This window comes from Bombina bombina, chromosome 4, assembly GCF_027579735.1.
Source record: "Bombina bombina isolate aBomBom1 chromosome 4, aBomBom1.pri, whole genome shotgun sequence".
NCBI classification, from domain to species: Eukaryota; Metazoa; Chordata; class Amphibia; order Anura; family Bombinatoridae; genus Bombina; species Bombina bombina.
In genome coordinates, this window is record NC_069502.1 from 796,394,052 (window position 1) to 796,421,978 (window position 27,927).

The 27,927-nt window shown below is 41.0% G+C and overlaps 1 protein-coding gene across 1 annotated transcript in view; it reads left to right on the forward strand.

Moving 5' to 3' along the window:
• The window catches only part of LOC128657002 (gastrula zinc finger protein XlCGF57.1-like), a 71,978-nt gene that overhangs the window by 24,957 nt on the left and 19,094 nt on the right, over nucleotides 1–27,927 (forward strand). Inside the window, exons 3-5 of the mRNA XM_053711217.1 lie at nucleotides 19,687–19,794; nucleotides 21,220–21,324; nucleotides 22,030–22,143. Of these exons, the coding sequence (XP_053567192.1) occupies nucleotides 19,687–19,794; nucleotides 21,220–21,324; nucleotides 22,030–22,143 (327 nt within the window). The remainder of the gene's footprint in view (nucleotides 1–19,686; nucleotides 19,795–21,219; nucleotides 21,325–22,029; nucleotides 22,144–27,927) is intronic.

A 27,927-nucleotide genomic window follows, 5' to 3' on the forward strand; every position in this document is an offset into this window, starting at 1 on the left:
GGTTCATGGGGTCTCGGTGGGAGGGGCGGAATTTAAGATATCTCTGTTTGCAGATGATATTCTTCTTACTTTAACTAAACCCTTGACATCTTTGCCCCATCTGTATCAAATCTTACAAGACTACTCAAATGTTTCAGGGTACAAGATCAATCAAGATAAATGCGAGGCATTATCCATAGCCCTCCCAGCCCACACTAAAAAACTGATTGAAACTAATTTCTCATTCCTCTGGGCCAAAGAATCCATCAAATACTTGGGAATTCACCTCTCAGATGACAATGACCAATTATACAAATTGAATTATACCCCACTATACAAGAAAATTAGAAAGGAGATCAAAAATTGGAAAAAGGGAGGTTTTTCATGGTATGGCCGTTTTTCGGCTATTAAGATGAATGTACTCCCAAGATTATTATATCTTTTTAGGGCACTGCCAATAAAGATACCCCTACCAGAGCTAACTAAGCTCCAGACAGAATTAACCGGATTTCTGAGGGGGAACAAGAAGGCTAGGATACCCTCACAGATACTAATGCAGCATAGAAAATTGGGGGGGGTTGGAGTTCCAAATTTGATTAGATACTACCACTCAGCGAGACTAGCACAAAACACATTGTTGAGCCAAAAAAATAGTACACTGGTGTGGGTTAAAATGGAGACTCTTATGGCAGGTTACAGCCGTCCAGATGATATTTTATGGGATTATAGGAAACACAAGGTGAAACAGGTAAAGACCCCAAAGATATTAGATGACATGATGACACTATGGAACTCGTTGACCTCCAGCTTAAAGTTACTACCATCTGACTCTTTAATTCGACCACTAAGGACACTGTTGTGTCAGGACTTTCAAGGACAATTAGGCAAATGGGAAAACAAAGGGCTCTATAGAGTAGCAGACTTCATACACAATGACAGAATAGCTACATACCAACAGATACAAGAAAAAATACTGCCAGACAAATTACAATGGTTTTTATATCTGCAGGTAGCATCAGCTGTCACTAAGGTCTTGCCCCAGCCTGGTAGGAAGGGCTTGACCACAATTGAAAAACTCTGTAGTACTGACACTAGACACAAAAAACTAATATCTTCCATATATCTTACATTACTATCAACTAAATCTGAGGTAAAATCCTCCTTAATGGATAAATGGGAACTAGATACTAACACTACATATTCAAGAGAAGAATGGGAAGAGGTATTTTATAACTCTGGTAGAGGTATGGTCAGTGCAGACTACAAGGAAAACTGCGTTAAGACAGTATTTAGATGGTACCTTACACCGCTTATTACCTCACATTACACACAAAACGGAAGTAAAGATTGCTATAGGGGTTGCGGAGAAATAGGGACATACATCCATATGTGGTGGGAATGCCCTCAGATACAACAAATATGGTCCAATTTATCTAGATTGCTGAGTGATGTGTTGTCTGAAGATATAATTTTAACAAAGACACAGGCCCTACTTAACGATCGGGTGAGGCCCTTTAATTCGGCAATAAATACATTCATACGCACCTTATGCACAGCTACAAGGATAAGTATAGCTCGATATTGGAAGACAGGATCACCCTCTTGGGGGGAGGTAATAGAAAAAATCAAGCTTACATATAGGTTATCTGAGTCAGCATCATTTGTACAGGCAAATCATGAGCAGTTCCTTAAGATCTGGAACCATTGGATATTAAGCGGACATTGAGCCCTACATGACGACAAAGGGATTCTACGGAGACAAATCATAATCAAAAACATAACAGGGGAGGGGTAGACCCACGGTCCATTACAAGACAACAAGAGACTTATTTAGGAACACAATGGTTGGGGCTCTCTCCCTGGATTGACGACAGTTGCGGGATGAAGACAGACAAGTTATTGTTTGAAATTGAGTTTAAAGGGGGGGGGGGGGAGGGAATTTTATTGGTTAATGTTGAACTTGCTTAAGATAAAGATTAAGGGATGTTGAAAAGGAGAAGAGAAATGTATTATTTATTACTAAGAAATACAACTAAATGGGACAGAGAAAAGGAGGAAAATTGAGTAAGTCATTTATACTATTACCAACATATATCCTCTATTCTCAGTCACTATGGAAGATGGGTAGCTTCATATACCAAACAACAATACTTTCTAATCCCAATTGAACAAAGAATGAAGTTTAATGGGAATATTGACTTATTCTTCTGAATGGAACTGGTACCACAGGACTAACGTATTTGATCCCATTTGGAAGGAACTCTTACATAAGAGCAGGGGATGGGAAAGTTTTACACTGGCAATTGTTAAAGCTATGTTTCACTCTTTTTTTTATGTGTTGTACAATAAAAAATATTTTAACTAAATAACATATATTTAAAAAAACACACAAATAATATAGAGCAATGCAGGGGCTGCAAAAATGTAAAGCCCCAGGTTAGTCATACACACAAAGCCCAGGTGCACAGTACTAATGATTAAAAGCCGGCAACATCAATGTTCTGTGAATATGCACTGCTTCTGTCCCAAGGTGCCAGAATACCTACACTCCAAGATGGTGGCACCCAGTGTAAAAGTGCAGCAACTGGGACCTGTAAAGGGTTAAAGGGATATGAAAGATTTTTTCTTTCATGATTCAGATAGAGCGGAGTTCTTCAAACGTTTTTCCCCAAGACCCAGTGCCATTATACCACATACTTTCGCGATCCTACTTTCTCTTGTTAAGTGTATCCAGTCCACGGATCATCCATTACTTGTGGGATATTCTCCTTCCCAACAGGAGGTTGCAAGAGGATCACCCACAGCAGAGCTGCTATATAGCTCCTCCCCTCACTGCCATACCCAGTGATTCTCTTGCAACTCTCAACAAAGATGGAGGTCGTAAGAGGACTGTGGTGTTTTATACTTAGTTTATTTCTTCAATCAAAAGTTTGTTATTTTTAAATGGTACCGGAGTGTACTGTTTATCTCAGGCAGTATTTAGAAGAAGAATCTGCCTGCGTTTTCTATGATCTTAGCAGAAGTAACTAAGATCCTTTGCTGTTCTCACATATTCTGAGGAGTGAGGTAACTTCAGAGGGGGAATAGCGTGCAGGTTTTCCTGCAATAAGGTATGTGCAGTTAAAATATTTTTCTAGGGATGGAATTTGCTAGAAAATGCTGCTGATACCGAAGTAATGTAAGTAAAGCCTTAAATGCAGTGATAGCGACTGGTATCAGGCTTATTAATAGAGATACATACTCCTATAAAAGTGTATTTTAAAAATTTTGCTGGCATGTTTAATCGTTTTTTATATATGTTTGGTGATAAAACTTATTGGGGCCTAGTTTTTTCCACATGGCTGGCTTGAATTTTGCCTAGAAACAGTTCCCTGAGGCTTTCCACTGTTGTAATATGAGTGGGAGGGGCCTATTTTAGCGCTTTTTTGCGCAGCAAAAATTACAGACACAGACATCCAGCTTCTTCCTGCATGATCCAGGTCTTCTCTGAAGGTAGAGCTGTGGCAGTTGTTGTGACTGTTTAAAAAACGTTTTTGTCATTTGTTATTCCGTTTTTGGTATTAAGGGGTTAATCATCCACTTGCAAGTGGGTGCAATGCTCTGCTAACTTATTACATACACTGTAAAAATTTCGTTAGTGTAACTGCCTTTTTTCACTGTTATTTCAAATTTGGACAAAATTTGTGTTTCTTAAAGGCGCAGTAACGTTTTTTTATATTGCTTGTAAACTTGTTTAAAGTGTTTTCCAAGCTTGCTAGTCTCATTGCTAGTCTGTTTAAACATGTCTGACACAGAGGAACCTACTTGTTCATTATGTTTGAAAGCCATGGTGGAGCCCCATAGGAGAATGTGTACTAAATGTATTGATTTCACCTTAAACAGTAAAGATCAGTCTTTATCTATAAAAGAATTATCACCAGAGGGTTCTGTCGAGGGGGAAGTTATGCCGACTAACTCTCCCCACGTGTCAGACCCTTCGCCTCCCGCTCAGGGGACGCACGCTAATATGGCGCCAATTACATCAGGGACGCCCATAGCGATTACCTTGCAGGACATGGCTGCAATCATGAATAATACCCTGTCAGAGGTATTATCTAGATTGCCTGAATTAAGAGGCAAGCGCGATAGCTCTGGGGTTAGGAGAGATACAGAGCGCGCAAATGCTGTAAGAGCCATGTCTGATACTGCGTCACAGTATGCAGAACATGAGGACGGAGAGCTTCAGTTTGTGGGTGACATCTCTGACTCGGGGAAACCTAATTCAGAGATTTCTAATTTTAAATTTAAGCTTGAGAACCTCCGTGTATTGCTTGGGGAGGTATTAGCTGCTCTGAATGACTGTAACACAGTTGCAATTCCAGAGAAATTGTGTAGGCTGGATAGATACTATGCGGTGCCGGTGTGTACTGACGTTTTTCCTATACCTAAAAGGCTTACAGAAATTATTAGCAAGGAGTGGGATAGACCCGGTGTGCCCTTTTCCCCACCTCCTATATTTAGAAAAATGTTTCCAATAGACGCCACTACACGGGACTTATGGCAGACGGTCCCTAAAGTGGAGGGAGCAGTTTCTACTTTAGCAAAGCGTACCACTATCCCGGTTGAGGACAGTTGTGCTTTTTCAGATCCAATGGATAAAAAATTGGAGGGTTACCTTAAGAAAATGTTTATTCAACAAGGTTTTATTTTACAGCCCCTTGCATGCATTGCGCCTGTCACTGCTGCGGCGGCATTCTGGTTTGAGGCCCTGGAAGAGGCCATCCATACAGCTCCTTTGAATGAAATTATTGACAAGCTTAGAACGCTTAAGCTAGCTAACTCATTTGTTTCTGATGCCATTGTTCATTTGACTAAACTAACGGCTAAGAATTCCGGATTCGCCATCCAGGCGCGTAGGGCGCTATGGCTTAAATCCTGGTCAGCTGACGTGACTTCAAAGTCTAAATTACTCAACATTCCTTTCAAGGGGCAGACCTTATTCGGTCCTGGCTTGAAGGAAATTATTGCTGACATTACTGGAGGCAAGGGTCATACCCTTCCTCAGGACAGGGCCAAATCAAAGGCCAAACAGTCTAATTTTCGTGCCTTTCGAAATTTCAAGGCAGGAGCAGCATCAACTTCCTCCGCTTCAAAACAAGAGGGAACTGTTGCTCATTCCAGACAGGCCTGGAAACCTAACCAGTCCTGGAAAAAGGGCAAGCAGGCCAGAAAGCCTGCTGCTGCCCCCAAGACAGCATGAAGGAATGGCCCCCTATCCAGAAACGGATCTAGTGGGGGGCAGACTTTCTCTCTTCGCCCAGGCGTGGGCAAGAGATGTTCAGGATCCCTGGGCGTTGGAGATCATATCTCAGGGATATCTTCTGGACTTCAAAGCTTCTCCTCCACAAGGGAGATTTCATATTTCAAGGTTATCAGCAAACCAGATAAAGAAAGAGGCATTCCTAAGCTGTGTGCAAGACCTCCTAGTAATGGGAGTGATCCATCCAGTTCCGCGGACGGAACAAGGACAGGGGTTTTATTCAAATCTGTTTGTGGTTCCCAAGAAAGAGGGAACCTTCAGACCAATCTTGGATCTAAAGATCTTAAACAAATTCCTCAGAGTTCCATCATTCAAAATGGAAACTATTCGGACCATCCTACCCATGATCCAAGAGGGTCAGTACATGACCACAGTGGACTTAAAGGATGCCTACCTTCACATACCGATTCACAAAGATCATCATCGGTTCCTAAGGTTTGCCTTTCTAGACAGGCATTACCAATTTGTAGCTCTTCCCTTCGGGTTGGCCACAGCCCCGACAATTTTTACAAAGGTTCTGGGCTCACTTCTGGCGGTTCTAAGACCGCGAGGCATAGCGGTGGCTCCGTATCTAGACGACATCCTGATACAGGCGTCAAGCTTTCAAATTGCCAAGTCTCATACAGAGATAGTTCTGGCATTTCTGAGGTTGCATGGGTGGAAAGTGAACGTGGAAAAGAATTCTTTATCCCCACTCACAAGAGTCTCCTTCCTAGGGACTCTTATAGATTCTGTAGAGATGAAAATTTACCTGACGGAGTCCAGGTTATCAAAACTTCTAAATGCTTGCCGTGTCCTTCATTCCATTCCACGCCCGTCAGTGGCTCAGTGCATGGAAGTAATCGGCTTAATGGTAGCGGCAATGGACATAGTGCCATTTGCGCGCCTGCATCTCAGACCGCTGCAATTATGCATGCTAAGTCAGTGGAATGGGGATTACTCACATTTGTCCCCTCTACTAAATCTGGATCAAGAGACCAGAGATTCTCTTCTCTGGTGGCTTTCTCGGGTCCATCTGTCCAAGGGTATGACCTTTCGCAGGCCAGATTGGACGATTGTAACAACAGATGCCAGCCTTCTAGGTTGGGGCGCAGTCTGGAACTCCCTGAAGGCTCAGGGATCGTGGACTCAGGAGGAGAAACTCCTCCCAATAAATATTCTGGAGTTAAGAGCAATATTCAATGCTCTTCTAGCTTGGCCTCAGTTAGCAACCCTGAGGTTCATCAGATTTCAGTCGGACAACATCACGACTGTGGCTTACATCAACCATCAAGGGGGAACCAGGAGTTCCCTAGCGATGTTAGAAGTCTCAAAGATAATTCGCTGGCCAGAGTCTCACTCTTGCCACCTGTCAGCGATCCACATCCCAGGAGTAGAGAACTGGGAGGCGGATTTTCTAAGTCGTCAGACTTTTCATCCGGGGGAGTGGGAACTCCATCCGGAGGTGTTTGCTCAACTGGTCCATCGTTGGGGCAAACCAGAACTGGATCTCATGGCGTCTCGCCAGAACGCCAAGCTTCCTTGTTACGGATCCAGGTCCAGGGACCCGGGAGCGACGCTGATAGATGCTCTAGCAGCTCCTTGGTTCTTCAACCTGGCTTATGTGTTTCCACCGTTTCCTCTGCTCCCTCGACTGATTGCCAAAATCAAGCAGGAGAGAGCATCGGTGATTCTGATAGCGCCTGCGTGGCCACGCAGGACCTGGTATGCAGACCTAGTGGACATGTCATCTCTTCCACCATGGACTCTGCCTCTGAGGCAGGACCTTCTAATACAAGGTCCTTTCAATCATCCAAATCTAATTTCTCTGAGACTGACTGCATGGAGATTGAACGCTTGATTCTATCAAGGCGTGGCTTCTCCGAGTCAGTCATTGATACCTTAATACAGGCACGGAAGCCTGTCACCAGGAAAATCTACCATAAGATATGGCGTAAATATCTTTATTGGTGTGAATCCAAGAATTACTCATGAAGTAAGGTTAGGATTCCTAGGATATTGTCCTTTCTCCAAGAGGGTTTGGACAAAGGCTTATCAGCTAGTTCTTTAAAAGGACAGATCTCTGCTCTGTCTATTCTTTTGCACAAGCGTCTGGCAGAAGTTCCAGACGTCCAGGCATTCTGTCAGGCTTTGGTTAGGATTAAGCCTGTGTTTAAAACTGTTGCTCCCCCGTGGAGCTTAAACTTGGTTCTTAAAGTTCTTCAGGGAGTTCCGTTTGAATCTCTTCATTCCATTGATATTAAACTTTTATCTTGGAAAGTTCTGTTTTTAATGGCTATTTCCTCGGCTCGAAGAGTCTCTGAGTTATCTGCCTTACATTGTGATTCTCCTTATCTGATTTTTCATTCAGACAAGGTAGTTCTGCGTACCAAACCTGGGTTTTTACCTAAGGTGGTTTCTAACAGGAATATCAATCAAGAGATTGTTGTTCCATCATTGTGTCCTAATCCCTTCTTCAAAGAAGGAACGTCTTTTGCATAATCTGGACGTAGTCCGTGCCTTGAAGTTTTACTTACAGGCTACTAAAGATTTTCGTCAAACATCTGCCCTGTTTGTCGTTTACTCTGGACAGAGGAGAGGTCAAAAAGCTTCGGCAACCTCTCTCTCCTTTTGGCTTCGGAGTATAATACGCTTAGCCTATGAGACTGCTGGACAGCAGCCCCCTGAAAGGATTACAGCTCATTCTAGTAGAGCTGTGGCTTCCACCTGGGCCTTTAAAAATGAGACCTCTGTTGAACAGATTTGCAAGGCTGCGACTTGGTCTTGGCTTCACACCTTTTCAAAATTTTACAAATTTTATACTTTTGCTTCTTCGGAGGCTGTTTTTGGGAGAAAGGTTCTACAGGCAGTGGTTCCTTCCGTTTTCCTGCCTTGTCCCTCCCATCATCCGTGTACTTTAGCTTTGGTATTGGTATCCCACAAGTAATGGATGATCCGTGGACTGGATACACTTAACAAGAGAAAACATAATTTATGCTTACCTGATAAATTTATTTCTCTTGTAGTGTATCCAGTCCACGGCTCGCCCTGTCCTTTTAAGGCAGGTCTAAATTTTAATAAACTACAGTCACCACTGCACCCTATGGTTTCTCCTTTCTCGTCTTGTTTCGGTCGAATGACTGGATATGGCAGTGAGGGGAGAAGCTATATAGCAGCTCTGCTGTGGGTGATCCTCTTGCAACTTCCTGTTGGGAAGGAGAATATCCCACAAGTAATGGATGATCCGTGGACTGGATACACTACAAGAGAAATAAATTTATCAGGTAAGCATAAATTATGTTATAATGCTTGGTCTGAAAATTTCTTAAGTAATATTCAACAAGATAGCTGCAATTGTAGGCAAAGTGACAACAATGTGTGTGTACTGTATTCCTGAATGTAGCCAAACATTTAGAGTGTTATTAAAGGTAATCGCACGCACAAACACACATTCATCCTGCACACACACGCACCACACTCACTCTCATACACACTCTCATACAGCAAACACACACACTGCACACTTTCATACAACAAACACACCACACACTTACATTCAGCACACACACCACACACTCACATACACCACACACGCACATACAGCACACACACCGCACCCTCACATACAGCACACACATCACACACTCACATACAGCACACACACCATGCTCACTCTCATACAGCACGCATACACACACCACACATTCTCTCATATAACAAACACAAACTCTCATACAACACACACCACACCGCACACTCTCATACAGCACACACACCACACACTCACTTATATTTCACGCACACACACTTTCATACTGCACATACACCACGCTCACTCTCATACAGCGAGCATACACACACCACACATTCTCTCATATAACAAACACAAACTCTCATACAACACACACACCACAGCACACACACCACACACTCACTTATATTACACGCACACACACTTTTATACTGCACACTCGCACACCATGCTCACTCTCATACAGCGCGCATACACACATAACACAGTCTCTCATATAACAAACACACACAAGCCACACTCGCTCTCATACAACACACACACACTGCATACTCATACAGCACACACACTCATTTATATAACACGCACATACACTTTCATACTGCACATGCACACACCATGCTCACTCTCATAAAACTCTCATACAGCACGCATACACACACCACACATTCTCTCATATAACAAACACACACACACCACGCTTACTCTCATACAACTCTCATACAGCACGCATACAGGCATCATACATTCTGTAATATAACAAACACACACTGTCCTACAACATACACACAAAAGTTGCGACCCAGTAAACATAATGTGGCGACCCAGTAATGGGTCCCGACCCGTGGTTTGAAGAACTCTGATATAGAGCATGTGATATTAAACAACTTTCTAATTTACTTCTATTATCAAATTGTCTTCATTTTTATGGTGTCTTTTGTTGAAAAGCATGGATGTAAGCTGAGCTGACCTATTTCTTGAACACTATATGGCAGCAGTTTTGTAAGAATGTTATCCATTTGCAAGAGCACTAGATGGCAGCAGTTTTGTAAGAATGTTATCCATTTGCAAGAGCACTAGATGGCAGCAGTTTTGTAAGAATGTTATACATTTGCAAGAGCACTAGATGGCAGCAGTTTTGTAAGAATGTTATCCATTTGCAAGAGCACTAGATGGCAGCAGTTTTGTAAGAATGTTATCCATTTGCAAGAGCACTAGATGGCAGCAGTTTTGTAATAATGTTATACATTTGCAAGAGCATTAGATGGCAGCACTATTTCCTGCCATGTAACGCTCCAGATGCCTACCTAGTTGTTTCTTCAGTACAGAATATCATAGGAACTAAGCAAATTTGATTATAGAAGTAAATTGGAAACACTTAAAAAAATTGTATTCTCTGTCTGAATCAGAAAAAAATGTGTTTCATCTCTATTTAAAATAAGAGCTCAGCTCTGAAGAGGGCAGCAGACACAGCAGGATGGCAACAATTAAAAACAAAAATACTAGTAAATGTTAGATGCACCTATTTACATGTGATCCTGTGTCTACTATTCAAATGATAAACACTAAGGGCTAGATTTATTAAAGCTGAGGTGTACACGAGCGCAATTTTGCACTTGCGTGCAATCCCGCCCCCTGCCCGCGCACAGCCAATCAAGCGCGAGCAGGAGCTGTCTATCTCCTCGGTCTGACCTTAGAGGTGGCGAAGAGGTTAGGGAAGCGGCGGTCTGGTGACCGCTGCTTGATAAATTACGGCGAGCAAGTTCTTATGAGAACTTGCAGCCGTAGGGCTTTAATAAATCTAGCCCTAAGTGATGTTGTGATATAGGCTAATATCACCCCAATGATAAGTGTAAAATGCAAAAATTGCAAGTGCTTGCAAAAATCTACAACTGTTCTCTAGTTAGTGGAACAGTGAACTACAATAAATAAGTTTAAATGTGTAGAATATAAACGTCTGCTCTTGTAGCTTCCATAAACAATCAATAACAAAACAATACAGATAATATAATGTGATTCCTTATACTTGTGAGTACCAGTGTCCATGATATGTCCCAAAAAGTCGTTTCCCAAATAAAGTCCTTTGTATGTAGCTTGAATGAACAAAAAGGAACGCGAGAGACCGGCGGCTGAAAACTTCTTCCACAAACTTGTTGGCGATGCAAGAGTAGTGAATCTGTATAGAGGTAGAACAGAAGAGTGCGCCACAATAGTGCACAATCAGTGTGACTTGGTCTCAATACACACAATATAAGTTATACTTACAAAGTATAAAGCACTTGAGAAGTGCCACAAATGCCTGCTGGATCTTTATTAGCTGTCCAGAAAGCTATCCTCTCGATATGTTGTTGCGTAACCCAATCGAATCGGTGCTCTCATAGGGTCTGTAGAAGACACCCGTAAGACAATTACTCCAGATTCTGTTAGATACAGTAAGGAATTCTCCTTGATGCGCTTTGTTTTGTAATTTGAAACAGCTGCTGTTGGATGTGGAGTCTCCCACCTATACGAACAAACACAGGGACATAGTATATACGTTAGAAAGAAGGCAGAGGTCCATTGAGTTGAACCTATACAGATCCCACCCTATTTACAATAAGTAAGCTAAAATATCAATATTTTTTTTTTTAAGAAGAACTGTATGCTGTGTTAGGTAAGCATATGATTTCCATTTGATGTGCTAGAACCCCTAATAAATAGTTTCTAAGTCCCACTTGACTAAAAGTTATCATATAGGCATTGGTGCATTCAGCCAGTAAAAGTGTTGGCTCTAGAGACACAGAGCAGTGCTTCTTCCCAGAAATCGATAAGGTCAATAAAGGGACATGGGTACAATGTAGATATGTGTTTAAAACATGTTATGACATTAGATGAAGGGAAATATGGCAACCATGTCATATTTGGTATTAAACTGAATCTCACAATGTAAATAAGAGATTGCCTTTCTGTCTATATGAAAATGGATGTATCTAGCAGAAATTATAATGTGTTCTCTGATTTCAGCCAAAGGTACTAAGTTTATCGACTGGTGTAAAAGATAGGGGGTTTCCCAGCCAGCCCCTGCAAAGGGGGGGGGGGGGGGTAAGGTCAGGCATCCTGATCTAGTAAAAAAATGTAAAAGGGTCTTGTGTTTTAACACTGAAATTGTCATTCTTACAAGGGAAGCTGTTACTAATGGAGTAAGGACCCATTGCTTCATGCCATTTTCCTGACACATATATTAATACTAGTAAAGTATAAAATCTGCTTTTTTCTCTTTTTTTATTTTAAAAACTGTTTGCTTGTGTGTAATTTTACTTGTAACAACTTTTTATTAGTAATGCCTTGTGCATAATATTTTTGGCATAATAAATAATTCATTTATTAAGCTTTGGCCTTTGTCTAATATTTGAACCACGTTACTGAAAGAGACTGGTAGTATTAGTACTGTGATTATATGTAATTTTTTTGCTAAATTGTAATCTTGGTTTTCCTTAAGATGTCATGAGAGCCTACTGAGGTAGGCACAGGAGCGTGATGTATATATTGCAGCAGTGCTTGTTATGCGAGCATACTGAAGTAGGCACAGGAGCACTGTCAATATATGGGAGAAGTGTTTGTCATGAGATCATACTGAGTAAGGCTCAGGAGCGCTCTATATATGACAGCAGTGTTTGTCATGAGAGCAAACTGAGGTAGGCACAGGAGCGTGATGTATATATTGCAGCAGTGCTTGTTATGCGAGCATACTGAGGTAGGCACAGGAGTATGCTTTATATATGGCAGCAGTGCTTGTCACAAGAGCATACTGATGTCGGCACAGTAGTGTGCTGTATATATGGCAGCAGTGCATGTCATGACAGCATACTGAGGTAGGCACAGAAGTCTGCTGTGTATATGGCAGAAGTGTTTGTCATAGAGCATACTGAGGTAGGCACAGAAGTGTGCTGTATATGTGACAGCAGTGCTTTTCATGAGAGCATACTGAGGTAGGCACAGGAACATGCTGTATATATGGGAGTAGTGCTTGTCATTAGAGCATACTGAGGTAGGCACAGGAACATGCTGTATATATGGCAGTAGTGCTTGTCATTAGAGCATACTGAGTTAGACTCAGGAGCATGCTTATATATTGATGCAGTGCTTGTCAAAACAATATACTGAGGTAGGTTGAGAAACAAGCTTTGTATGTGGTAGCTGTGCTTGTCACGAATGCATCAAGCAGTGACATGACTAAGGACCTAATGTAGGTCCGAAATGTTGTTGTTTTATTTGTACTATGAGGACCATGTGAACCAATAATGATCCCTTTTTATATATTTTAAATATATTTGGGCTGGTGTACCTTCTTCCTTTTCTGCTTGTCACAAGTGCATACTGAGAAAGGCACAGGGGATGTTTATCATGAGAGTACGTTTCTGAGCATACTTAGGAATTTTGTCATGGGAAGGAGCTAACTTTGAACAAAGGATACCAAGAGATAAAGGTAAATGTAATAACATAAGAAGCATTGTTTGTTTCTACCCTAGCTGTGTGTGTCTACAGACAAGGTCACTGTGTGTAACACTGAGGCATCTAAACTTATTTCATCTAAACTTATTATATACAATATGGTAGGGGTGCGCATCTTCACTGGTCTCGTGATTCGATTCAATTACAACTCAAACAATATATCCACTACGCGTTTCTGGGTCACGCCCCTTCATCAATCCACACACACCTGATGAAGGGGCTTGACCCAGAAACGCATTGTGAGTATATTATTTGAGTTGTCTGGCTAGACCAGTAGATTGCGACTTGCTGTTAACTTTTACTCATTTTTATTGAGATATTTTTATAACATTATGAACAGTTCCTTTGTACTGTATTGATAATAGATATCACTATACTGCCAGCAGGCATTGATGTATTAAGATACAATTCACTTGTAAAACATTCTCAAGTGTTTAAATTGCTACTAAAACTGTGACCATTCACTTTGTATAGAGGTTGCAACTATTTTTGCATATTTTGCATACAGTTTTATATATTTAAATAAACATTAGTATCTACACTATAAGGTTGTTATGCACTGTTATTTGCAGCACTGTTACCACTTGTTATTTATTTTTTGTTTATCCTTTATAACAGCTGCTTATACACAAATTTACACAAATTTATACACATTTATACACAATTATTGTATATAGTATCAGTGGCTCTCTCTATTTTTTTCATATATATATATATATATATATATATATATATATATATATATATATATATATATATATATATATATATATATAAAAAACAATGTCCCAATGAGATAGGCACAGTCCTTCTTGTAGGTAATTGCCAGGGTGCTCATCAAACAAGTAGCATAATGTTAGAGAAAAAGATAAGCACTCTCTGGACTTATAAAAATATAATCTTTATTACATCAATTTAAAATGGCATAACGTTTCGGGATCTTTACAATCCCTTTGTCAAATGCCCCTACGATCCACCGCAGTGAATCTAAAAACATGTGTTTACCTGAACAACCCGTCCAGCTTAAAAGCCCCTCAGGGAACCGCAAACTCCATTAGCATCCCATACGTGTGATGTCATCACGTGATGCCCCTTATGCACGTACCCACATGGAGGACGGTAGCCATAGTGATGCCTCAAGTGGAACGGACGCACTACCTCACGCTTACGTGCCGATGCGCACGTTTCCTCCCTGTGTAGAGAAAATAACTCATTGTGTAAACTATTTACAAATCTAGACAAGTCAGAAGACTTGCTTTTACCACAGAAACTCTCTGATTACATTGTTTCCAATTCAGCAAAGGATTCTGGGTGAAATATGCAAATGAGGTTCACAATGACTCACTTTTTTACTTCTAGCCTGCTTTTTAAGGCAGACTTCCCTTTACGCCATAGCATCGCCACATTACACAGCTTTTAAGTGTAGCTAGGGGTAGTACGGTGATTCAGACCAATCCCAGAATGCTTTGCTGGGACTGGAATTAAAAAAGTGAGTCGTGGACCTCATTTGCATATCTCACCCAGAATCCTTTGCTGCATTGGAAACAATGTAATCAGAGAGTTTCTGTGGTAAAAGCAAGTCTTCTGACTTGTCTAGATTTGTAAATAGTTTACACAATGAGTTATTTTCTCTACATTTTGTATTTAGTGGAGGATTTTAAACTCACTTTTCGCCTCCCCATATTTTAAATTGCTGTTATATATATTAATATTTATATATATATAAATATATAAATGTTTATTCTGCACACAAGTTCACTTGTAAAACTGTGCTATGTTTTATATCATAATTATATACAGTAATACAGTATATATATATATATATATATATATATATATATATATATATATATATATATATATATATATCACAGACTTGGAGAAAAATGTTTTAAATCTTACATACACACAGAGAGCTCTCTGTGTGTTTAGTATCCCTATGGGAAAAAAGGGGAAACCAGACGTGGACTCCTTGCTCAGTGTGCTTAGAGGAATATGGCTACACCTCAATGACGAGGCCCAATGAAGGCCGAAACGATCGTTTGGGGTTGCTGTGTTCCTTGTTCAGAGGGGAATTGCCTGGTATTTCGGTGCTGGACTGACCGTAGTAGTCGGGATCAGACTGATATGCTACATGAAAGTTCTACTCTGTGAAAAGCATTGCTGGGCTAAAAGAATCTGCACCCAGGTGGTAAATCGCCATAGAACAGGCTAACAATGGTATTGAGCCGGTTGTTCGTTCCTGTGAGTGTGGTTCTCTGTGTGTGTGTATATATACTGTGTATATATATATATATATATATATATATATTTATTTATTTTTTTATTTTTTTCTTGTGCTACATTGTTTTCTTGTTACCCCTGCAGAAAACTCCTCTATTGAAAATTATATATATTTCACTTGGACAAATCCTGCTTTCTATGCAGTGGTTAACAGAAATGAATACAAGACTAGAAGGCACTAATTTACAACTTGTCTTTGCCTTTGAATGAAAATACAGCTGTAACTAAAGCTAAAAATCCTGAAAATACAAAGCAACACTTTCACTTTTTTTTTTAGTACAAATTATTAGAGCACACTTATCTGAATATTTGCTTTGCAGTTTGTGCTCTATATCAAACTCCTGAGCCTTACAGCATCAAAACGTCTTATGTAGGAAGGGTTAACTGGTGGACAAAATAAAGCCACAGAAAATAAATTTGAAACAAAACAGAACTCTCACCGCTGTTGCTGAAATCAGCGTTGCAAACCAGCCCCCGCTACACTTCACTGACAGGCTGGAGACATAAAAGCACACGGCAAGGGAGATAGTGGGCAGAAGTAACTTTCAGAACTGACAAAAGTGTGGCTATAACTCACACCTCTCCCACTTGCAGGACATTAATCGATTCGGCTCTTCACTGCATCGATGCAGCATCGTTGAAGGCGGCATTGTGGTGGAGATTATTTTCAACACCCCTACAATATGGTCTTCAGTGTGTAGCTGTGGGCAGAACTAAGTGCAGAGCGGGAGGTGCTGATAATATTGTGATGGTGTATAGCTGGGACTTCCTGTCACTAGTGTTTTGTGGTATTTTCAAGATGTATACATATATCATATATCACTTAGAGCAAAGGAAATTAATGACAAGTCACACAGGTTTTTGCAATGCTTACAATAACAATAATAGATTTATTTGACAATATAATAACAATAACATAATACCACATAACTTTACTATTCTTACAACATCTATGCAGTTACTCTCTCTGTGCAAAGAAAATCACGAAGACAAGGGCGCCTCCTCGTGTGATACAGTTTGGACAAATGTCAAAAAATTAATATTAGATAAATAGATATTAATATCTATGCAGTTATAATTACTGATAGCATATTGGCGTAGTCAGTGGCAGGATACGTAATTGTTTATTATTTGAGCAAAGAAACTGACAATTGCTGACTGAATGTGCTGTGTGTATGAACGGAGCTGATAGACGCACCTGTGCCCTTTGCTAGCCGAAAGGCCGTGACTGAAGGGAGGCAGAAAGCCAGTGTCAGCTTCAGAGCAAAAGCGAAAGTACAAGTGACTGATTAATGTCAGCAATAACTGAACGTATTACAGAAATGTTTAGAAAGAAAACACATGAACGGCTTCCCCCTCCAAACCACAGAACCCTGTTGTTTGGAGCGGGACGTCATACCAAGAATTAGCAGGGAAAGTGTTGTCTGGAACTGACCTCCCAGATAACACTTAAATCTTTGACAAAATAGAACATTGTGAAGTGCTAAATAAATTGCAGAATTTAAAGGTTGCATAAGAAATTATGGGTGTTATTACAGGCAAACAGAAAGACACATGAGCAGTTAGAAGAAGTTTCAGAACAGTCTGTGTGCTTGCAGAGTCAGAATAAATTGCTATTGAAAAAGAGCCAGTGTTATGAAGACGTAACTCAAAAGGATGTCGTTAACGAAGCAAGGGCCAATTGGGACCCCGAAAGGTGGAATGGTAACATCTGGGATAGTAGTGATCCCAAGGATGAGTGGGGAGATAGGAATCCCCACAATGTAAAAACTTACCCCGTGATGCGACGAAAGATGTATCATGGGCCTGAACGTACCGACAGATTAGACACTGTAGAAGATTATACACAGCAAGAAATAATAGATATAGTATGTCAATATCAACAGAAACAGGGAGAAGACCTCTTGACTTGGCTCGTGCGGATGTACGACCAAGGGGGCAACAACGTAGATAGCTAAGATGCAGGGAAATTTATGCAGATCGCTAGTGACCATGCCATACAACAGGTCCTACGATTTAGACCTGGCATGGCTGCTGATGGTATGCTTAATCAGGCATCATTGTTGCTCCTATGTGCCTTTGGTACCAGGGAAAAATATCCAAGTGAGGGAGATGCCATGAGAAACAATTTGATACGCAGGGCTCCCCCCGCATATAAATCAGTAATCATGACTTTACTGATAAATCAGACAGGAAATCCCATCCATGAGGTGATAGATGCGATAAAGCACGTAGGGGAGTTAGGAGAATGGGATACCCCAGCGTGACCTTATAAAGGCAGCAGGCCCACTACCAGAGCAAATGCTCCTCCCCGACTGTCAAGGAAAGAGATGTTCACTTAACTCCTCAAAGCAGGGGTAAAGAAAGAACAAATAGACGGGACAGAAATTAAGGAAATGTAGAAGCTATAGCAGCAGCATGTGGGCAAAAGGGTGAATGTACAAAAGGGAAAGTCTGGCGACCTGGCAACAGGTACAGGGGTGGTCCCTTCTGCCCCCATGCTAGATGATAAACAAATGTCTACCACAAGTGAAAAGAAAGAGACTAAGGATATTCTACAGCTGATCTGTGATCAGCTGGAGAGTATTAATAAGGATAGCAAGGAAGCAGCAGATAAAGCCCAACTATATCCCAGACTGCCTCTGGGATATGGTTACCAAGGAGGGATAAAAAGGACTAAGGTCCCCCTGGGCCCGACCAATACCCCGGAGGCCCTAGGACCCAAATTGTATGTGCTTTCCTTGGAAGACCTGGAAGAACTTTTCCAGGACCCATAGGAAACAGGACAAACTCCCAGTATCAAGGCGGCCCACTTTGATCATCGCCCATGTGGAACTAGAGATCCACTGGAGCAGAAACAATGTGCAATATGAGTGGCTTTGATTGATACAGCAGCGAAGGCCAATTTAATGCAGGGAAATCCTCAGGCCTTTAAAGGGGAAAAGACAGTAATTACAGGGCTGGGAGGGAAAACTATAGAGGCAAAACAGGCATGGGTGGAATTGAAAATAGGACATCTTCCTAAACGGCGATGTTCAGTTTTAATCGTACCCATCCCGGAGTACATAATTGGCATTTATGTACTAAAGGGAATGACCTTACAGTTAGAAGATGGAACGTTCAGCTTTGGAGTAAAACCGTTTCCATAAAAGCAGTAACTTTAGGAAGATTGTTGATACCCCCTATTCAAGACCCATTGGCCTTGAAGAGGGTACACATTCAACAATATCGAATGCCAGGAGGGCATAAAGAGATAGGTTACACCATTAATTTCCCTAATACCACAAAACAACTAGTATCCTGCTTGTCTGTCTGATCTTTCTGGTGCGCACAACACACTGCTTCCTATTTGTCACTTTTATGTAGTTCTGAGTCGGCCTTTCTTCCTTTTTGAATGGCACTAATTTTGACTAATTCTCATACAGTGTTATTAGCTATCCAGCCTCTCAGGTTTATTGCATGCTGACTCCTCTATTAGGATCACCTGCTTAGCCCTGTATTGTGTATATTACAAATCACAACTGTTACATGTGTACAGATACAAAAGTAAAACAGACAGCAAGCTCTTCCTTTAGGTTTATTTGTGTAGCTTTTATTATATCAGTCATGTAAAACCTCACAGTGCTCTGGTATGGACTCTCTCATGCAGGGCCATTTACATACAAGTTAATACATACAAAATAACTACATTTTCCAAGATCATGGTTACTATTAACCTTTAAAGGGATATATTAAACGGTTTCTTTTGCAATATAGAGAATACAATTTTAAAAAGGTTTCCAATTTATTTCTATTTTCAAATTTGTTTTGTTCTCATGATAGTCTTTGTTGAAGAAATACCTAGGTAGATGTCTGGAGCACTATATGGCAGGAAATAGTACCGCCATCTAGTGCTCTTGCAAATGGATAAACTGCTGCCGTATAGTGCTCCAGACACAAACACACTCCTGCTTTTTTATTTTTGTTTTGTGTTACTATTAGCTAAATGATTAGGCTTTCACTAATTGTGTAATAAACTAAATCATAAAGTACAAACGTCTGTTATATAAGTTTATGCTACACGCTGTACTGTGCTATCTATCAATCTATCTATCTATCAGGTAACTTCCTGCTGTAATTACAGGGCGTCTAGAGGAAAACCCGGGCACTGGGCTATTAAATGTGAAGGAAGAAGATGAGACAGATGACATGAATAGTCATCAGACTGAAATACATTGCTCCCTCCCTGCTGGTGAGTAATAATACGTGAGAGTCTGCCGGGGCTGTGCACACAGTTACTTACTGCTCTCCCTCCCTGCCGATGAGTAGTAATACGTGAGAGTCTGCCGGGGCTGTGCACACAGTTACTTACTGCTCTCCCTCCCTGCCGGTGAGTAGTAATACGTGAGAGTCTGCCGGGGCTGTGCACACAGTTACTTACTGCTCTCCCTCCCTGCCGGTGAGTAGTAATACGTGAGAGTCTGCCGGGGCTGTGCACACAGTTACTTACTGCTCTCCCTCCCTGCCGGTGAGTAGTAATACGTGAGAGTCTGCCGGGGCTGTGCACACAGTTACTTACTGCTCTCCCTCCCTGCCGGTGAGTAGTAATACGTGAGAGTCTGCCGGGGCTGTGCACCCAGTTACTTACTGCTCTCCCTCCCTGCCGGTGAGTAGTAATACGTGAGAGTCTGCCGGGGCTGTGCACACAGTTACTTACTGCTCTCCCTCCCTGCCGGTGAGTAGTAATACGTGAGAGTCTGCCGGGGCTGTGCACACAGTTACTTACTGCTCTCCCTCCCTGCCGGTGAGTAGTAATACGTGAGAGTCTGCCGGGGCTGTGCACACAGTTACTTACTGCTCTCCCTCCCTGCCGGTGAGTAGTAATACGTGAGAGTCTGCCGGGGCTGTGCACACAGTTACTTACTGCTCTCCCTCCCTGCCGGGGAGTAGTAATACGTGAGAGTCTGCCGGGGCTGTGCACACAGTTACTTACTGCTCTCCCTCCCTGCCGGGGAGTAGTAATACGTGAGAGTCTGCTGGGGCTGTGCACACAGTTACTTACTGCTCTCCCTCCCTGCCGGTGAGTAGTAATACGTGAGAGTCTGTCGGGGCTGTGCACACAGTTACTTACTGCTCTCCCTCCCTGCCGGTGAGTAGTAATACGTGAGAATCTGCCGGGGCTGTGCACACAGTTACTTACTGCTCTCCCTCCCTGCCAGGGAGTAGTAATACGTGAGAGTCTGCCGGGGCTGTGCACACAGTTACTTACTGCTCTCCCTCCCTGCCGGTGAGTAGTAATACGTGAGAATCTGCCGGGGCTGTGCACACAGTTACTTACTGCTCTCCCTCCCTGCCGATGAGTAGTAATACGTGAGAATCTGCCGGGGCTGTGCACACAGTTACTTTCTGCTCTCCCTTGTAGTTTACTGTCTGCTTTATAAGCGCAGATAACACAATGAGTTTAACCCTTGTTTAGTTCATGGTGTAGTTTTATACTGGGATATAGAGGCTCACTTTCCAGAAAAGAAAGCTTTAAGCTAAAAAGTAAAAGAATAGAGAGGAAGTACCACAGTGTGTGTGTATTTCCCAGACAACAACAAATACAAACTGTTATATGGTAAAGTTATACAAAACTAGATCATGTGATATAAAAACTGAATCTGCTTTATTTGTACAGATGAAGATAACGCTGATATAGTGAAAGTTGAGATAACAGAAGATCTGTGGTTGAGGCATCAGCTGGAAGCACCAGATGAGGAAACCAGTGACAGTATCAGCCCAGGTGAGTGTGCACGTGTGTTGTGCCTGAGGGACACAGGATACACATGCACATCTTGTGTGTGAGAGAGGCAGGTTACAGGTGAGTGTGCATGTGTGTGGTCTCAAGAACCCAGGTTTATAGGTGAGTGTGCGTGTATGTTGTCTCTGCGGGATGAAGGTAGAATTTGTGTTTTGTGTGAGGTATGTGGTTTACAGGTGAGCGTGCACATATATTGTCTGTGAGGTATGTGGGTTACAGCTGAGGGTGCATGTATATGAGTGTGAGGTAAATGTCTTACAGGTGAGTGTGAACATGTATTGTGTGTGAGGTACCTGGATTACAGCTGAGTTGGGACATATATTGTGTGTGTGAGGTATGTGGCTTACAGGTGAGTGTGCACATATATTGTGTGTGAGGTACATAGGTCACAGGTGAGTGTGCACCTATATTGTGTGTGAGGTATGTGAGTTACAGGTGAGTGTGCATATATTGTGTTTGAGGTACTTGGGTTCCTTGTGAGTGTGCATATATTGTGTGTGAGGCATGTGAGTTACAGGTGAGTGTGCATAGTAAGTGTGATAGTCTACTAAATAATTCTCTTGTGTGCACAAAGTAATTTACGGGTCATCACATGATTTATATTTATATATAATGAGAGAGAAATTGATACTTCCCACGAGCACTGCAAACAACTTACACATATGCATGTATATTCTTACTGTACAGGCCGTATGGATGTGATGCCTTCAGATGGCTCAGCGGTTGAGCACGGAGGAGAACCTTATGTGTGTAATTACGTGAAGACTGAGGAGGATGAAGTTCCTATAAATACGGCTACAGGTGATTAGCGCTAATTAACACATTACCCTCAAACATCTGCCGGATAAAGCACAGGTCTTGCCTCAGGCATGCAGTCCTAGCACAACTTTACGACTGTCGGTGAAGTTGCGCTAGTTAAACCCAAAACGACCACAGATGTACAGAGTATGTCTGTCATTAAGGGGTTAAGTAAAGGGAATATTCTGTGATGGTGTCATTTTGTCTCATGTAAATAAGTTATATTTTCTCACATGGTTACACAGCAGACACAAGTCAGCGAGCAACTCATGTATGAATAACTAAGGGCTAGATTACAAATGAAGCAGAAAAATATAAACAGTACTGAGTGCTAACTCCACTCAAGTTATATCTATAGTGCTCCTATTCTTGTACTTGTATTACAAGTCGAAAGTAAAATGTTATCGCAAGAGCCAAAGCCTCCTGTGCGCTGACATCTGGAAGTCGGATAGCGTGACCTTGCTAAGTCCCTTTCTGCATAGACTCCTGTATATTTATACACATATATAAATAAAAACACATACATATACACCTTTGTCCATCAGATCAAAGACCATATCACTTTTAATCACTGTTAGAACATTTATTTCAATAACAAACATTCAGAAAAATTACAAGTTTTGCGGTATGGCTATACCGCTGAAAAATTGGCCATTGCGCACGGAATATGCAGGTCTCCCTTATTACAAGTCGCTGCAGTACAGCTATACGCTAGCGTTTTAGCAGTACACTAACACCCATAAACTACACTATTAACCCATAAACCGCCACACACCCCCGCATCGCAAATACTATATTACATTTTTTAACCCCTAATCCACCGCCCACCCACATAGCCAACACTAAATAAACCTATTAACCCCTAAACCGCCACCCCCCCCCCACATCGCCAACACTAAACTAAACCTATTAACCCCTAAACATAACACCCCCCCTAACTTTAAATTACAATATAACTATCTTAAAATAAATAGAAACTTACCTGTGAAAAAATAAACCTAAGATTAAACTATAAATTAACCTAACATTACTATTTTAAAAAATAAAATAAAAAAAACACTACAAAAATTTTTTTTTTAAAAAACTAACATTACAAAAAAAACAAACACTAAAATTAAGAAAATTAAAAATAAACTAACATTACAAAAAAAAAACACGTTATGAAAAATAAAAAAACGCTAAGATTAAAAAAATAATAAACAAAATTATCCAAAATAATAAAAATTAAACCTAATCTAATAGCCCTATAAAAACAAAAAAGCCACCAAAAAATAAAAACACCCCCTAAACTAACAATAAACTACCCATAGCCCTTAAAAGGGCCTTTTGTAGGGCATTGCCTAAGTTAAACAGCTCTTGTTTACCCATTGCCCCTAAAGGGGCAGTTGTATGGGCATTGCCCTTAAAGTGAAGGTCAATTTTTAAAAAAAACGATTAAAAACTTTCGTTCATGAAAATTGACATAGCACAGTATTTTAAAAATACTAACTTTGTTCTTCTGAAACGCCGGATCGCCGTTCTGAAACGATGCCCCGTCTGCTTCTTCCTGGTTTACTTACCCAGCAATGACGAAACCGGCTTCCTTCAATCACGGCATTGCCTCAGGCAATGATTACCCCGGGGGGGAAGCCGTAATTGGAGGATGCCAGAATAGTCATTGCTGATGTATGAAGAGGCTTGCGACGGGCTGGTGAAGCACTGGAGCGGCTTCAAGAAGAAAAGGTAAGTATATATTTTTTTTTTTAAACGGCTGAAATGTCAATTTTCATGATTGAAAGTGCCCTTATTTTTAATAGTTTTTTTAAAAACGGGCACTTTCACATGAAAATTGACCTTCACTTTAAAAGGGCAATCAGTTTTTTTGTGCCCATTAAAATAAAAAAAACCCTAATCTAAAAAAAAAAACACCCCAAAAAAAACCTAACACTAACCCCAGAAAATCTACTCACCGTTCCTGATGTCCAGAAGTCCAGGCGGAAGTCTTTATCCAGGCTGTAAAGATCTTCTTCCAGGGCGGCACCATCTTCTATCTTCTTCCCGAAGGTGCGGAGTGGTCTTCAGCGATGCGTGGATCCGGAGCGCTGATTCTTATCTGGGGCGCTGGTCCTCTTCAGCGGCGCCGGTCTTCAGCGAAGTGGATCCTCCTCTTCATGCAATAGTCTGCCGCACACTCAAGCATCAATGCAAGGTACCCCTTTTATAATGGGGTACCGTTGAATTCCTATTGGCTGAAATATTCAAATCACCCAATAGGATGAGAGCTGCTTAAATATTCAAATCAGCTAATAGGTATTTAAGCAGCTCTCATCCTATTGGCTGATTTGAAATTGTTAGGTTTTTTTTAAAAAAAATTGTAGTGTTAGGATTTTTTAATATTGTAATTTAGGTTTTTTTATTTTTATTTTTTTAAAATAGTAATGTTAGGTTAATTTATAGTTTAATCTTAGGTTTATTTTTTTCACAGCTAAGTTTTAATTTATTTTAAGATAGTTATATTGTAAGTTAAAGTTAGGGGGGGTGTTAGGTTTAGGGGTTAATAGGTTTAGTTTAGTGTTGGTGATGTGGGGGGCCGGCGGTTTAGGGGTTAATAGTTCAATTTAGTGTTTTGCGATATGGGGGGCGGTTTAGGGGTTAGTAGGTTTAGTTTGGTGTTGGTGATGTGGGGGCTGGCAGTTTAGGGGTTAAAAGGTTTAGTTTAGTGTTGGCAATATGGGGGGCCAGTGGCTTATGGGTCAATTGGTTTAGTTTAGTAGTTGCGATGTGGGGGGCGGCGGTTTAGGGGTTAATAACTTTATTTTATAAGTAGCGATGTGGGGGCCTGTGGTTTAGGGGTTAATATGTTTAGTGTCTCCGATGTCAGAGGGCGGCGGTTTAGGGGTTAATAACTTTAATTAGTTTCAGGGGCGGAGGATTATGGGTATTTAGACTAGGGGTTTATGTTAGGGTGTTAGATTTATATATAACTTTATTTTCCCCATAAACATCAATGGGGTTGCGTTATAGCGATCGCCATTCCACAATTGCAGGTGCTAGTTTTTTTCTAACACTTTGTCTCCATTGATGTCTATGGGGGGAAAAGTGCACGAGCACATCAAGTCTGGCCTTGGCTTTTGTGCAGTATGAAGCTTATCGCACTATATCGCACAGCAAAAGAAGGTTTTTCATGGCAGCGCTAGGTAGAGTGCTATACTACTATTTTTTTGCGTTATTTACGCACCAGATTTAGCGCATAACTTGTAATCTTGCTGATTGGTTTTGTATTAACTATGTCTAACTATGAGTGAAACACTTTATTTCAATATATTATACATGTGTTTTGTTGTGCATATAATCAAGTGTTAATGACACAGTAAAGTAAAAATTAAACTTTTGTGATTCAGATAGAAGATACAATTTTAAACAACTTTCCAATTTACTTATATTATCTAATTTTCTGTGTTATCTTGGTATCCTTTGCTGAAAAGTATACCTAGGTAGGCTCAGTGGCAGCAGTGCACTACTAGCTAACTGATGTTTGGTGTCTGCACATATATGTCTCCAGTCATTTTCTCGCTAGATGTGTACAGCTAGCTTTCAGTAATGCACTGGTTTTCAAACCTGTTCGCAGGCCTCCCTAACAGGCCAGATTTTCATGATTATCTTGGGTCAGAGCAGGTAAACTAACCGTGTGAGATTACATATGCGGCACAGGCTTCAGCGCAACTGCTGAAACCCGCGTCGCCTGTAATTTCACCCTGCACATTGCGGAATCACATAAACCTCACCAGCAGTCCATAAACTGCCGTAAGTCGGATAAACTAGCGATGTCCAGAAATGTGAGTAAATACACATTTCTGGAGTTGCCAGCGACTTACAGCAGTTTATAAACTGCCGACGCATAAGAACATTTAAAAAAATAAGTTAAATCTCCAGTAAAAGTCTAACCTGCCTCCCAAAAATAATACTGATATGTCAAAACCCCTTTATCCGCCATCACCCCACATTGCAACTAATAATAAAAGCATTAACCCCTAAACCGCCAACCCTCACAACGCACTATACCTAATTAAACTATTAACCCCTAATTCGCCATTCACCCACATCGCAATCTAACTGATAAATGTATTAACCCATAATCCGCCATCCCCCCCCACATCGCAATAAACCTAATTAAGCTATTAACTCCTAAACCACCATTCCCCCACAACGCATTAAACTTAATTACACTATTAACCCCTAAATCACAAACCCCCCACAACGCAAATAACTAATTTAATTACTAAGCCCCCTAACCTAACACCCTCTAAATTAACCCCAATTACATTCAATAAAAAAATATTAAGTTACAATTAAAATTAAAAAAACTAACATAACTTTTAAAAAAAAACTAAGATTAAATTAATCTAAAACTACAAAAAATACACTTTATCAAAAATAAAAAAATTAAACCTTATCTAATACCCCTATGAAAATAAAAAAGCCCCCCTAATCTAAACTAAACTACCAATAGCCATTAAAAGGGCCTTTTGAGGGGGCATGTCTAAGCAGCGACTCTGCATGGTCGCACTCTTCAAAGCTCAGCCTGAAACCTTCATTAATCTGCCGATTACTAGAGACACTTTACAGCAAACACCCTTAAAGGGACACTGTACCCAAAAAATTTCTTTCGTGATTCAGATTGAGCATGAAATTTTAAGCAACTTTCTAATTTACTCCTATTATCACATTTTCTTCATTCTCTTGTTATCTTTATTTGAAATGCAAGAATGTAAGTTTAGATGCCGGCCCATTTTTGGTGGGGTTGTCCTTGCTGATTGGTGGATAAATTCATCCACCAATAAAAAAGTGCTGTCCAGACTACAGAAACCAAAAAAAAGCTTAGATGCCTTCTTTTTCAAATAATGATAGCAAGAGAACGAAGAAAAATTGATAATAGGAGTAAATTAGAAAGTTGCTTAAAATTGCATGCTCTTTCTGAATTACATAAGAAAAGATTTGGGTTCAGTGTCCCTTTAATTTGACCACTACTGTGCTCACTTACATAGTAGTGCTCCACATTGCATATATCAGGCTGTATTTTTTAATCTGGAGCCCGGGATTAGACAACAGAGGCCTAGAGTGGCGGCTCACGGAAGCCAACATCACCCCTCTCGGGACACCAAGATATTCTGCCACTCCTGAACCCATTAGCAAATCTGTACTTTATAATTCTTACTCTCCGGTAAAAGAGGATACAAGCGAACGAAAGAGGACAACAAATCTACAAAAGGCCTCCAACACATCTCACCTAAAATGGCCGCCGCAAGCGCAGCCGATCTAGCCTTCAGCTTAAATATTACCATGGCCAGGATGGAAGCCAAGATAGAGGAACTCTTCCAACAACTCCTTGATAAAGCTCCAATGGATTACCTAATGAAATACTGCGCTGCCACGAGCTCAGCAGCTGCAGTCATAAACAGAACACCAGACTTACAAAATCATGTCACTAACAGCTACCAGCGGGAGTCTCAGCCCTTAAAAAATACCACTTCGCTAACACCAGAGTTTCTACACGGAGGAGGGTTACCTGAGCCACTGCACAATTATTATATAGGAAACCAGGAAGAAAAAAGTAAACTGCATACAACACTTCCCAGGGTGGATTCGTCTGTCACGATATGCAAGATCCTGCAGTCGGGAGGAAATTTACCACCTAGCGAAGCCTTGTGGGAGTTTGTGGGGGGCTCCCCGAAGGCCGAAAATGATCGCAGACGAGCTTCTCGCCAACTGCCAATATTCCAATCGGCTTCCTCAATGAAAGTGGATCTC